This window comes from Cnephaeus nilssonii, assembly GCF_951640355.1.
Source record: "Cnephaeus nilssonii genome assembly, chromosome: 6".
NCBI classification, from domain to species: Eukaryota; Metazoa; Chordata; class Mammalia; order Chiroptera; family Vespertilionidae; genus Cnephaeus; species Cnephaeus nilssonii.
The window spans coordinates 64,414,738-64,428,530 of record NC_137077.1 but is presented as its reverse complement, the minus strand read 5'-3'; the positions used below and the strand labels follow the sequence as shown (position 1 = coordinate 64,428,530).

Sequence of the window (13,793 nt, the reverse complement as noted above, 5' to 3'; positions counted from 1 at the left end):
GGAGAGACTCAGGATGCAGGAAACAGCCTACCTTGGAGCAGTGAGAGGGATGAGATGGAGACTGCATGTGGAGACACTGCCATTGGCAGGAGCAGAGGCCCTTCATCCGGGTGATAGCAGGGCAAGAAGGAAGAATGGACCTAGGGGAGGGTGTGGGCCCTGACAAGGGGAGAATTGTGTATGAGATTGTTTCTATTCTCTCAGTGTTCTCTGCGGCCAGTACTGAGGGCAGAGATGGGCAGAAGGTGAGTGGTCAGGCACCTGTGCTACGGCTTTGAAGAGAGAGGAAGGAAAGTAAAATAGTAATAGTCACTTTGGAGGGTGGGGACACCAATCCAGAAGGATTGCAGACAGGTGACTAAGATGGCCTGGCAGACTTGAGGGCCCATCTGAGATTTGTGGTTATGAATTTAAATGTATCTTTATTCATTTCAGACAGAGGGAGAGGGAGAGAAACATCAACGATGAGATAGAATCATTGATTGGCTGCCTCCTGCATGACCCCTACTGTGGATCAAGCCCTTAACCCAAGCATGAGTTCTGACAGGGAATTGAACCCTGACCTCCTGGTTCATGGGTCAATGCTCCATCACTGAGCCACACTGGCCAGCTGTGGTTATGAATTTAAAGTGAGATCTGTCAGCATGCCTATGGGTTGTTGCTTTTTCCCAGCAATGTAACCGGTTTGGGTACAGGTGAGGTATAAGAAAATAGTAAGAGGGCTAAGTTATTTTTTTTCACATTAGAGAAAGACAAGATATGAGTCCTTTAATGAAAATGTTTATTATTTTTTTTACAACATTATAAGTTCACACTGGTGGTTAATTAGCAATTATTTCAATACTTTCAAACTCATCTGCCTCCAGTTTTAGGCATAATGCATGAATCTAAGCTTATAAAATTAAGAAACAGCAACAGCTAATCTAATCCTTCGTGATATTCCTTCATGATCAGCAAGATACATAAAAAAGTTCTTTAAAGGGCTAAAGTAGATGGATATATAAATTGTGAGCTCATTTTAAAGCTGTATAAAAGTAACATTTCTAAGAAAGCATTTAAACCAAAGATCACACTTAATAAAAACAATATTCTTAATGCAGGCTGTGTCCATTTTCAGCTATTTGGCATTCTGTTCCTTTGTAAATTTGATATTGCCCAACAAAGAATGGTTATCTTTTACTGTTTTGTGAGACGAATGAACAGATGAACACATCAAATGCCTACTCAGCTGAGATTTTGCCCAAGGTCAGTGTGTTTTAAAATAGTCTTTTGTTACATATTTATCAAATATGGAGGAATACTGGTGTCATTCAAGATGAAGTCTTTGATTAAGAACTGAATGTACTGGAGATGTATTTGGTAAACAAGATTTTAGGTAAATTTTCACCAGCCTTAGTTCCATCAGCACACTGAAACATGTTGTAGACTTACTACCCAGTAATTAACACGTTAGACAACATTAGCCTCTTAGAAGAAAGACCATATTTTACTCCTGCTTCTGTAACAACATTGTTTATTTGAAATAAGTGTGAACTTTTACTCAACTACTACTTCCTCATTATGAAAACGAGACAAAAGGAGCTGAAGAAGGAAAGCTGTCCAGTTACACTCCACAGCCCTGGATATACTGACTGACATCTTGGTTTTGACAACGATTTCTCCAAGCCACCCTGTAGGGAAAGGTGAAACAAATGGTGATAAGGTTAAAGCACATCTTCATTGTGATAGACGTACATCAAATCCTTTGTGAGAACAAACTATTTTAATACAATATGAAATACAGGCTATTGATAGATCCAGGTATTGCTATTTATTAAATGGAGATATGTACACCAAATACTTCACTTCTCCCCAAAGCCCAGGCTACAGCATAGTATGCTGACCACGAGAGTCACGTGCATTCCCTAACAGCCACTGCAAAGTGCATTCTACATTTACCTCATTCCAAACATTTCAAAATAGGACAAGGAACTGGTAGAGTGTGGAGAATCTTAAAAATTCTAGACATCCCCCCAAAATTAATGGAGGAGGAAGAGAAAAAGATTCTGAATCAGTTAAAATAGATTGCTTCTAAGTGATACTTTGTTTAGCATAAGTCTAAAGCTGCAACTTTCAGTTCTCAGTAGGATACTGTGGTCCTTGAAAATCTTCTCTCACCTCTCTCCTAACACAGGTCAAAAAAGCTTTCCCCTTTAATGCTTACACATACCATGCTCTGATGCCTTGTGGATCCCTGACAACCCTCTTTGCACAGGTTACAGCCTGAGTGATGTCATCTTGAAGCAAAACTGAAAAACAGGTGGTGAGGAATGAAGACAGCTTTCACAGAAATTTCATTTTAAGTTTAGGTTTACCCATTTTATTCTCTTAGGCTGAGGAATGGACACTAACATTCTTTTACACAAGTTATGCATCTGTGAATGTTGGGAGGAAACTCAGATACCAAATTCATTGGAAGTTCTAGAATTATCAACTAACGAGAGGCCCGGTGCACAAAATTCATGTACTCGGAGAGGGGGGGGCGTCCCTCAGCCCGGACTGCACCCTCAGTCAGACTTCCTTAGCGCTGCCGTGGAGGCAGACAAGGCTCCCACCACTGCGGCTGCACTAGCCAGCCATGAGCCCGGCTTCTGGGTGAGCGACGCTCCCCCTGTGGGAGCACACTGACCCCGAGGGAACAGTTCCTGCATTGAGCATCTGCCCCACCATGGTCAGTGCATGTCACAGTGACCAGTCATTCTGCTGTTTGGTCGATTTGCATATTAGCCTTTTATTATATAGGATGTGATAGATAGTTTTTTTTATAATAGGCACTACTAGAAGAAAAAGAGGAACTAACCTAGTAATTTTTAATCAGCAATTCTACTACTAGAAATTTCCCCTAAAGAAATAAGAGCCCTGGCCAGTTTTTCTCAGTGGTTAGAGCGTGGGCCCACAGACCTGAAGGGTCAAGGGTTGAATTCACAGTCAAGGGCATGTACCTCGGTTGCAGGCTCGATCCATGGCTCCAGTCTGGGCACATGTGGGAGGCAACCAATCAATGTGTCTCCCTCACATTGATGTTTCTCTTCTCTCTCTCTCTCTCTCTCTCTCTCTCTCTCTCTCTCTCTCCTCCATTCTATCTAAAAAAAATAAATAAATAAATGGAAAAAAGATCCATTTTCCCCAAAAATAAAATAAAAGAATAAAAATAAAATAAAAAAGTAATAAACATAAAATAATAAAGATTGGTATTTGTTAACATATAAATAGTTTTGTGTGATAAAGAACAAATCGTAAAGCAGTATAATAGTACAATTCCATTTTTGTTAAAACACACGTGCCTGGCCGGTGTGGCTCAGTTGTTGAGCATCAACCCATGAACCAGGAGATCACGGTTGGATTCCTTCTCGGGGTACATGTCCAGGTTGTGGGCTTAATCCCCAGTAGGGGGCATGCAGGGGGCAGTCAATCCATGTTTCTCACATCGATGTTTCTCCTGCTCCCTTCCTCTCTCTCCAAAATCGGTAATAATAATAAAAAATAACCATAAAAAACACCACACATTATTTACACGTTTATATGTAAGTATATTTGTACATGAGATAGCTTTATATTCATATATATGATTGATATATATTCTATCTAGAACAATATATACCAAAAGTTACTAGTAGTCATAAATCTCTTGGTAGTAAGAATTTTTATTCAGTGACCACAGATTATTATATAATACAAAATATTTTTAAAATAAATTAACTGGATACAAAAGAATATTCTAAGAATAATCTTTTCTATTAGAATTTTAACATTTAGAAATTTAACAATATCAATTTTATAATACTTCTCCAATATTTTCATTCTTATGATTTTATTTTTTAAAATCAGAGTCACCTCTTTTTTTTTTTTTAATCCTCACCTGAGGATATGTGGGTGTTTTTTTTTAATTTAGAGAAAGAAGGAGAGAGAGAGAGAGAGAAACATTAATTTGTTGCCTTCCATACCCACCCCAACTAGGGATTGAACCCGCAACCTAGGTATGTGCCCTGACGAGGACTCGAACCCAAAACCTTTTGTTGTACGGTATGATGCTCCAACCAACTGAGCCACCCAGCCAGGGCGAGATGAAGTTTTTGTAGGTCCCTGTTGAATTTTTGAAAACCTTTTCATTTGTATTGAATCTCTATTCTTGTAAGCATAACCAGATGGGTCCTGAGCCCTCACTTAAATGCTACTTTCTCTTACCGCTGCAGGATATACCACAGGCATTAACTGATCTTGGGGTTTTGCCATCATTACACCAGTAGCGGCTATTGATCTGAAATATTCCATAATCAGTGCTTCTGTCTCCAGGATTGTAGTTTGTAGCTCGTGTGTTGTAACTACTTTCCCATTTGGCCAAACACATCCCTGAAAAGAACATATTTTTAGTAACAAATAGCAATGCCATATGACATATACTGCATACCATAATCAGTTCTATATAGCTCATTTTATTTTACTAATGACTTACTTTATAAGTATAAAGATGTAGAACAGGAAAGACTATTTCATAGTCCATCCATATATCCATCAAACTATTCACTCATGCATTCAAAAATAGCTATTAAGGGGTAGTGTTTGAATTCAACCTAAACATACAGTGATAACATTGACAAAAATAGGCTAAAATACAAAGTAACTTTTACACAGGCACATCTTGGATTGCATAGAAGAAAATGAAAACAGTTAATCAACTAGAGTGAGTAAGAATAATGAAATGGCATTTCATGCTGCATTTCAGGGATCCTGACATAAACAGTGATTGAGGGGAAATAGGTTCCTTCTGCCCCTGTATTGAGATTTCAACATAATTTAAAAAAAACAACACCAAAAAAAACCACTTTGCTATGAAAACTTCATGTCATGCAGGGGAATTAAAAAAGAGAAAAATGCTGCATTATTCTAGGCTCACAGAGCCCAAGTTCCTCACAGGAAATAGCTGGAGTCAAGTACCCAACACCTGGCAGAGATTGCTTAGGTGCGCAAATGCATTATTCAGCCTATATGTCCACAGAGTCTGAGGCAAGTGGCAAGCTTGGTAGCACTCGAAGAGTACAATGGGTGGTGGTTTATGTAGAATGGTGCAGAATTTTGCACTCCGTGCCCTCATCCCTTCATCTGGCATTTCTGATTCTAAAGGAACAAGTAGATATATATATATATTTTTTTAACCATTTTAAGTATACAAATTCTCAACTAACTTTTTTTAAAGAAGCCCATTCACGCAAAGCCCCTTTCTCATTATTCATCCTCTTTTAGAATCTGTTGCACACCTGGCTGGCTATTTGGAAGTATGGAGAGTTAACTTACAGTTTGCCAGGCTCACTCCCCTGTAGCCATCCATTCCAAGTCTTTTCAAGGTTCTGGCCAGCTCACACCTCTCATAGACCTTGGCCTGGACGGCGACAGAGAGGAGGAGAAGCCCCAGAGTCAGGAGAGCCTTCATGTTGACTGCGAAGCCAGACCGCTCAGATGGACAGGGTAGGCTGGCCCCAGTATTTAACCTCTTTTAACTTCCTTCTTCTCCTGGTGGTTTGGAGGCTCCACCCCTTGAGATATGTGGAAAACGGGAACAATTTTTTGCTTCACTGACTTAAAAAGGTTAAAAGAATTAAACCACAGGAAATTGATGAAATGACATTGTTTAAAGACCTGGCTCAGGAAGAATTGGTATTAGCACTATTTCCAAAACAGGAACTTTCTCTTATTTTTATGAATTTTAGCAACTCTGAAGAAAAAAAAAAAAAAACACACACCCACAAATGAACACTTTACACAAACTGAAAATGAGCTCTGATTTTTCATTAACGTTCATTTCATTGAATTATTTTGTGTGCATTCACTATGCTGTTTTCATCTTTTTCAACGTAAAATTATTTTATGTACTCGGCATAAAAGAACGACACCTTGTCTGTCGTTTTAATAGGTATATGGCACCACATGATGTTGCCCAGCCAGATTTCTACTTTAACTTTTTTGTAAAATTTTTAAAAATATTTTTTATTGATTTCAGAGAGGGAGAGAGAAATAGAAACATTAATGATGAGAGAGAATCACTGATCAGCTGCCTCCTGCACACCTCACAGGATCGAGCCCTTAACCCAGGTATGTGCCAACTGTAACCTCATAGATCAATGATCAACCACTGAGCCACCCCAGCCGGTCTACTTTAATTTTTTTTGTTACTATGATACGTGTTTTGTTTATAAATAAGCCTCATGTGAATAACATCCCTAACACCTTTTCAACAATGCCTTACCTCAGATTTCCATGTTAAAACATAGGGGTCATAATAAAGTGTTGAGAGGCTGTGGAGAAAAAGGAACCCTCCTTCACTGCTGGTAGGAATGTAAACTGTACAGCCACTATGGAAACAGGTATGGAGTTTCCTCAAAAAAATTAATAGAGTTACATATAACCCAACAACCCCTTTTCTGGGTATGTACCCAAGAATTTTGAAAACATTTATTCACAAAGATATATGCACCCTTATATTCATTGTAGTATTATTCACGGTGGCCAAGACATAGAAACAAACAAAGTATCCTTCAGTAGATGCTTGGATAAGGATGTGGTAAATACACACAATGGAAAAGTACTCAGCGCTAAGAAAAGATGAAATACTGCCATTGGCAACAACATGGATAGATCTTGAGAATATCATGCTAAGTGAAATACGTCAGACAGAAAAAGTCAAGAACCATATGACTTCTCATATGTGGGATATAAAACTGGAAGCAACAAGTGAACAAACAAGGCAAACAGAAACTCCTAGACACAGGCAACAGTCTGGTGGTTACCAGAGGGAAGGGGGATGGGAGGCTTAGTTAAGAGTAAAGGGGTCAAATATATGGTGACAGCCCAGCTGGTGTGGCTCAGCGGTTGAGCTTCGAGCCAGGAACTAAGAGGTCACTGGTTCAATTCCTGGTCAGGGCACATGTCTGAGTTCCAGACTCAATCCCCAGTAAGGGGCATGCAGGAGGCAACCAATAAATTCTCTCTCTCATATCGATGTTTCTGTCGCTGTGTCTCTCCCGCTCCTGTCCACTCTCTCTAAAAATCTATGGGAACCTGGGTTCCACAAGATATGTGATCAGTGCTGGGACCCTGCCAGCAGGCGAGGGGATCCCAAGGTAGGTGCTGGGAGTGGAGGCCATGGGGGCATAGGCGACCAAGGAGAGAGAACTAAACCTCACATCACCCTGCTTGGCCCCGGAGGATGGCTGGTTAGCCAGAGACGGGTAAGATTCCTCAGGGAAGGAACAACTTAAGACAGGCACAGTCGCAGAGGGGCCATCAGGAGAGAACTTGGGGGTCAACAGAGATGGGGCACAGACCTTCACCCCCCCAAGTTTGCAGGGGCCTGAACCCTCACCCCTGCTGAAGGAGATGTCCTGCCCCCATGGCTGCTCAGCTTCACATGCCCAGCTCAAATCGGGACCCAGGTAACAGAGACTTGGCGGACAGCAGATGCCCTCTCACTGCAACAAGACTTGATGGAGATGTCTTGCACCCATGATCCGGGGAACTGGGGTCTAGGATATCTAAATCCAGCCTAGCACCAGGAATGCTCAAGGCCTACTCAAGAAGGCAAATAATCCTCTCCACTAATAATTACAGGGTAAAACAAGATAGTTGTTAGAGTATTAAATTTGACAGTAAAATAGTAGTCAAGTTTTCAGACTAATTTAAATTGGACAATCAAAATAAGCAAATACTCTAGAAAAATCAATTGTACTGGACAAAAAAAGCTGTTACTAAAGTGTTAACTAAAATTTTTATTGGTAGTTCATCTCATGGTAAAATTGCATAACATATAATGAACCTAAAGCAGTCACATTTTAGTGCAAAAAAGTAAAATTTAAAAGCTATCAAGATTACAGCATAAAATTTCCAAAAGCCTCCCAATATCTAAACCAAAAAAGCGGGGATAGTAGAAGAATATCATGTAAGGAAAAATATCCTGCAAATAAATTACATCTAGAAAATTTTTACTTTAGAAAATTAACTTTCATTTCTAATGCTAACAGCAAGTCACCCATGTAAAACATACATGGTGTCAAAACAAGCCAAAGGAAAATCATTTGGGCAAAAAAATGAAAAAGGATCGCAAGTCAAATTTATAGAAAATATTCCTTTATTAACTTTTGGTCGAGAATATGTTTGTATATTTTCAGAAAACAACTCGGAGACATGTGGATTCCTGCAACAGAGAGGAATCGACAGGAGTGCTCCAGCCATGAAGACAGAGGAGAAACAGTCCAGAGATGGAAGACGCTGACGATGCCTTGCCATAATAGCAGTCAGCAGATATGCGTCACTGCAGATTGCCCAGGACCAAACCAGAGAGGGTCGGACCTGCATTACCACCATTTGTCCACCATCCAGAACTGAAATATCATTGCTGTTATGAACACATAAACAACTGTTGGACATAGAAACCTGGACTCAAAAGAACTGTTGGTCCAGAAAGAAACTCACTATAGACTGATTCATTTGCCTCTCAGCATAACTATTATTGCTTGTCTCATTTTCGGTTCCTATAAGTGTATTCCTAGTATCACATGAGCTCACTCATCTAGGGGAAAAGATGAACAACATAGACTGAAGAACAAGAACAGCATTGATCAGACTGTCAGACCTCAGAGGGAAGGTAGGGGAGGGTGGGGACAAGGGAGATAGATCAACCAAAGGACTTGTGTGCTTGCATATGAGCCTAACCAGTGATCATGGACAACAGGGGGAGGGGGGCATGCGTGTGGGGGGGTTTGGGAAGGGAATGGGGGGAGAGGGTTGATGACAAATATGTGATACCTTAATCAATAAAGTAATTAAAAAAAATCTATGGGAAAATATCCTCGGGTGAGGATTAACAATAATAATAAAAAATGTATACACACTTTAATAACTGATAGCTGCATATTCTATTACATTTTGAAAATTAAATGTATTCTGCCCTTATAATTATTCAAAGTGTGTATACATTTTTGGGGGGACACCTGTATTTTGGGCCTTCACTGAAAAAAAATTCATTGGACTCACACCTTAAAAAAAAAAAGCACCTTAAATAGTTAGTACCTTAGATTTCTGGTAACAGGCAACTACGTCCCTGAGTTCCTTCTTAGATAAAACCTACTTCCTTTCTCAATCCTGTGGAAATATTAATCTTTTCATGTCTTTAAAATGTAAGCATCCTAATAGATAAGGGTTGGTTAAAGCAACCCCCAAGACAGGGGGTAAGGGGCGTTTAACAAACAAACTGCTACTTTATATTCCCATAGGCGCCCTTGACCAAAATTGTAGTCCACAGACTCCATAAGATTACCTATTAAAGACAAATAAAAATTTTCCAAGTCTTCTCCACAAATATTGGTAAAGAGCTTTAGTCATCTGAGTAGGTAAACTTAATTTGTTCCATCTGCCAAAAACACCACTCAGATCCAACCATTCATTTATAAGCTAGTTGAGTTTTGTATTATTGTACCTGTATTATTGTGGCTTTTAAAATAAAAGCTCTGAGGTCTCTGTTTGCATCTGTCTGTGCTTGTAGGTATGTCATTTATGTAATATTTTTCTCCCTCCAGATATTATTTCTAAAAACTAACTTGTAAAAGAGTTATTTTTAATTGGCTTAGAGAAAACATAAGCACTTATAATATTTAAGGCTAGTCAAATAAGCTTATCTCTGCTAGATATTTGAGATTATAAAATTGAAACTTCAACCTAAGAACGAAACATACAATAAAAATGATTTGCTTAATTCTTTAATCCTCTCTAATAAAATGGTAATATGCAAATTAACCATCACTCCACTACATAAGCCACGCCCAACTGAATATCCACATGCAAAAGAATGAAGTTGGACCTTTACCTTACACCATATACAAAATTTAACTAAAAATGGGTGAAAGACCTAAATATCCTCTCTAATAAAATGGTAATATGCAAATTAACCATCACTCCGCTACATAAGCCACGCCCACCAGCCAAGCCACGCCCACCAGCCAATCAGGGCGAGTATGCAAATTAACCCCAATCCAAGATGGCTACAGCCACAGAGAGCAAGGTTTCCTAGGTAACAGAGCAAGCCAAGCTTTCCAATAGCCGTTGCAGGCCTAAGCCTCCACTCAAGCTACAAAGTTTCAATTATAGAAGGGAAACAAATTCAAACAAATGGCAACAGAATGGAGCTTGAGAGAGCAGGCCAGGGTTGCCGGCGGCAACAGGGGAAACAAAGCTTTCCACACACCCTGGCCGGGCTCACCCACTTAAGGCTACAAAGTTTCAATTGTAGAAGGTGAATTAACTGCCACAGAAATGGCTGCCGGAGCCCCAGGCTTGGCTCCGCTCCAGGCTACAAAGTTTCAATTGTAGAAGGAAAATAAATTCCAGATAACAGGGCCTCCCCTTGGGTTGCCAGGGGGTGTGGCCGGCCTGCAAACCACCACAGGCCCCTCGCTCAGGCCGCCCCACACCCCAAGGGAACCCCCACCCTTATCTGTGACACCCTTCAGGGCAAACCAGCTGGCCCCCACCCATGCACCAGGCCTCTATCCTATCTAATAAAAGAGTAATATATAGATTGATCATCACTGCAACACACAATATAGCTGCCCCCATGTGGTCAAAGATCCTGCCCCCATGTGGACAGAAGATGGCCACTACAAGATGGCCAGCAGGGGAGGGCAGTTGGGAGGCACCCGGCCTGCAAGGGAGGGCAGTTGGAGGTGATCAACCCTGCAGGAGAGGGCAGTTAGGGGTGACCAGGCTGGCAGAGGAGGGAAGTTGGAGGCAAACAGGCTGGCAGGGGAGCAGTTAAGCATCAACCAGGCTGGCAGCAGAGTGGTTAGGGGGTGATCAGGCTGGCAGGCAGAAGCGGTTAGGGGCAATCAGGAAGGCAGGCAGGCAAGCAGTTGGGAGCCAGCAGTCCTGGATTGTGAGAGGGATGTCCGACTGCCTGTTTAGGCCCGATCCCACCAGGATCGGGCCTAAACGGGCAGTCGGACATCCCTCCAGGAGTCCCAGATTGGAGAAGGTACAGGCTGGGCTGAGGGACAACCCCCTGCCGTGCATGAATTTCGTGCACCGGGCTTCTAGTAATAAATAATGAGACAGATTTTCAGGACCCAAAGATAGAGAAACCCGTTAAAATAAATAATCTCTGGTTCTCTTTATATTCTTTCCAAGTCAATGCTAAAGAACATCTAGAATATCTCAGAGAAATGACAAAATACCATATCCATGAAACAAATAAGGACACTATAATAAATAAATAATCAGAGAATAAAAAAGGAGCCCTTGATCTGAATAAAAACGTTACTGGGTGAGTTACGACAGTGGTCGGCAAACTGTGGTTCGCGAGCCACATGCGGCTCTTTGGACCCTTGAGTGTGGCTCTTCCACAAAATACCACGGCCTGGCGAGTCTATTTTGAAGAAGTGGCATTAGAAGAAGTTTAAGTTTAAAAAATTTGGCTCTCAAAAGAAATTTCAATCGTTGTACTGTTGATATTTGGCTCTGTTGACTAATGAGTTTGCCGACCACTGAGTTAAGAGATAAATTTGAAATATGTTCTCAGAAATAGCATAAAAAACAGATTAAAAAACAAAACGGGAGAGAAAAGATGAAAGAATTAGAGAATAAAGAGATCAAACAGCCCAGCTGATGTGGCTCAATGGTTGAGGGTCATAGCATGAACCAAGAAATGACTGGTTCAATTCCCAGTCAGGGCACGTGCCTTGTTTAGGGCTTGATCCCCAGTAGGGGCCGTGCAGGAGGCAGCTGATCATTGATGTTTCTATCTCTCTTTCCTTCTCTATGAAATCAATAAAAACATATATTTTTAAAAAGAGATCAAACAGCCAATTAGTAGGAATTCTTAAAAGGAATTGCAGAGGAAAAGGAAATATAAAATAAATTCATGAACCTGAAGGACACAAGTTCTCCAGATCGAAAGTGCCCAGTACAATGGTATGGAGTAAAATCCATAGCAATACACATAAGGTTTCAGAAAACCAGGGGTAAAGAGAAAATTGAACATTTAAGGACAATGATATTCAACTCAGAATCCTATATCCAGTCAAACAGCCAATTGTGAGAGGAGGGAAGAAAAAGACATTCTCAGATATGCAAGGACAGAAAAACGTTGCCTCTTTGCACTGGTTATCAGGAAGGGTCTGAAGGATATGTTCCATTTTTAAAAAGAGCAAATAAGAGAGGAAACAGGGTTCTAACACAGAAGGGAAGTGGAGGAAATTACCAAATGAAGAAAGCAGTGTTGTCCAACGTTGACAGCTGTGTTGCAGGTGAAAGAGAGGCTGATCCAGACTGGAGCAAGAGGGAGCGGGGCCCCGGGAGTGTGGATGAGTGTGGACTTCATGGGGAAACAGCAGAAAAGGCCCGGAATGTCCGAACCCACTGAAGAAGGGTTCACAGCTCTGGCTGACACTCTGGGTAATGAATTAGTACATGAATAAGTATGTGGAAAGCTAAGCAAACAGAAAAACAATGACTAATACCAAGAAAAAACTTAAGAATGGAAACAACCAAATTATGTTATCATATTATACTCACCGGTGAGTGCGAATGCTTATAAAGAGGAACAGGTCAATGGGAGAAAAAAGGGGACATATGTCATACTTTCAACAATAAAGACTTTTTAAAAATAAAAAAGAAGAACAGCAATGGCAGGGGGAATTGAGAGAGAGCTAATTTTCATCTTCCTTGGTGGAGATAAATAGAAAGAAAATATCTATGCTTGAAAATTGAGAAATAGTAGAATAAACATGGTCTTGAGACATATGGCAGTAAATACTAGAAGGAATAGCTAGAAAAGTGATAAAGGGATTACCTCTAATGTTGGGCATTACATGAGAAAGATTAGGGCTATTTTTCTTTTTTTAAAATATATTTTATTGATTTTTTACAGAGAGAAAGGGAGAGGGATAGAAAGTTAGAAACATCGATGAGAGAGAAACATCAATCAGCTGCCTCCTGCACACCCCCTACTGGGTATGTGCCTGCAACCAAGGTACATGCCCTTGACTGGAATCAAAGCTGGGACCCTTGAGTCTGCAGGCCGACGCTCTATCCACTGAGCCAAACTGGTTAGGGCTAGGGCTATTTTCACCATCACATTTATAACACTTTACTTGAATTTTAAAAATATACATATGTATTTTGTGATAAAAGGTTAAAAATGTGTTAGAGAAAGAACTAAAAACATACACTGAAATGTTTGCAGTGGTTATTTACGAACACCTCTCAGATTTTTTATTTACTTTGTATTTTTTGGCATTTTCTAAGCTTTCTTCTTTCAGCATATGTGACTTGCAATGAGCAAAATACTAAATAATGGCATCCATACACAGGAATGTGCAGAATTCCTCAATAATGATGACTATTTTGAAGTCTTCAGCATTCTTCTGTATGTGTGAACTCAGTCATATTTTTCAGGAACATTCTTGCAGTTAATTTTATGGTCATCTTTCTTCTGTTCAGCTCATCTGAACACAGATCAGTGGTCTCTAAGTGCCGGAAACAAATCAGTTTCACTAAAAGAGAGATGTTGCCAGGAAGCCAGGAAGGCTGGTCAACAACCTTAATTGCTCTAACCACTCACCCTTTAGTTGAGATATTGTTAGCTGAAGCAGCTTCCACCTTGGTTTGTCCCATTAAGTTTTTGTTATTTCCTGCCTAAGGGCTACATGTATATTTCTGTTTATCTTGACTAAGATGTTTTCCCCAAAGCCTCAATAAAAGGGATGGCAGAG

General features: G+C 40.4%; 1 protein-coding gene across 1 annotated transcript; it reads right to left on the bottom strand.

Moving 5' to 3' along the window:
• Nucleotides 1-760: 760 nt before the first annotated feature.
• LOC307101160 (lysozyme C) lies at nucleotides 761-12,454 on the bottom strand. The gene is made up of 5 exons (XM_079773837.1): nucleotides 12,281-12,454; nucleotides 5,332-5,570; nucleotides 4,225-4,389; nucleotides 2,210-2,288; nucleotides 761-1,670 (listed from the first exon to the last, which is right to left on the bottom strand). The coding sequence occupies exons 2-5, from the start codon at nucleotides 5,465-5,467 to the stop codon at nucleotides 1,604-1,606; spliced, it is 447 nt and encodes a 148-aa protein (XP_079629963.1). The 5' UTR covers nucleotides 5,468-5,570; nucleotides 12,281-12,454; the 3' UTR covers nucleotides 761-1,603.
• Nucleotides 12,455-13,793: the final 1,339 nt, after the last annotated feature.

Coding starts and splice junctions, on each gene's coding strand:
- LOC307101160 (XM_079773837.1), bottom strand. CDS start 5,467: ATGAAGGCTCTCCTGACTCTGGGGCTTCTCCTCCTCTCTGTCGCCGTC. Junction 4,390..5,331: donor GGGAGTGAGCCTGGCAAACT/GTAAGTTAACTC, acceptor TGTTCTTTTCAG/GGATGTGTTTGGCCAAATGG. Junction 1,671..2,209: donor CCACAAGGCATCAGAGCATG/GTATGTGTAAGC, acceptor CTTTCCCTACAG/GGTGGCTTGGAGAAATCGTT.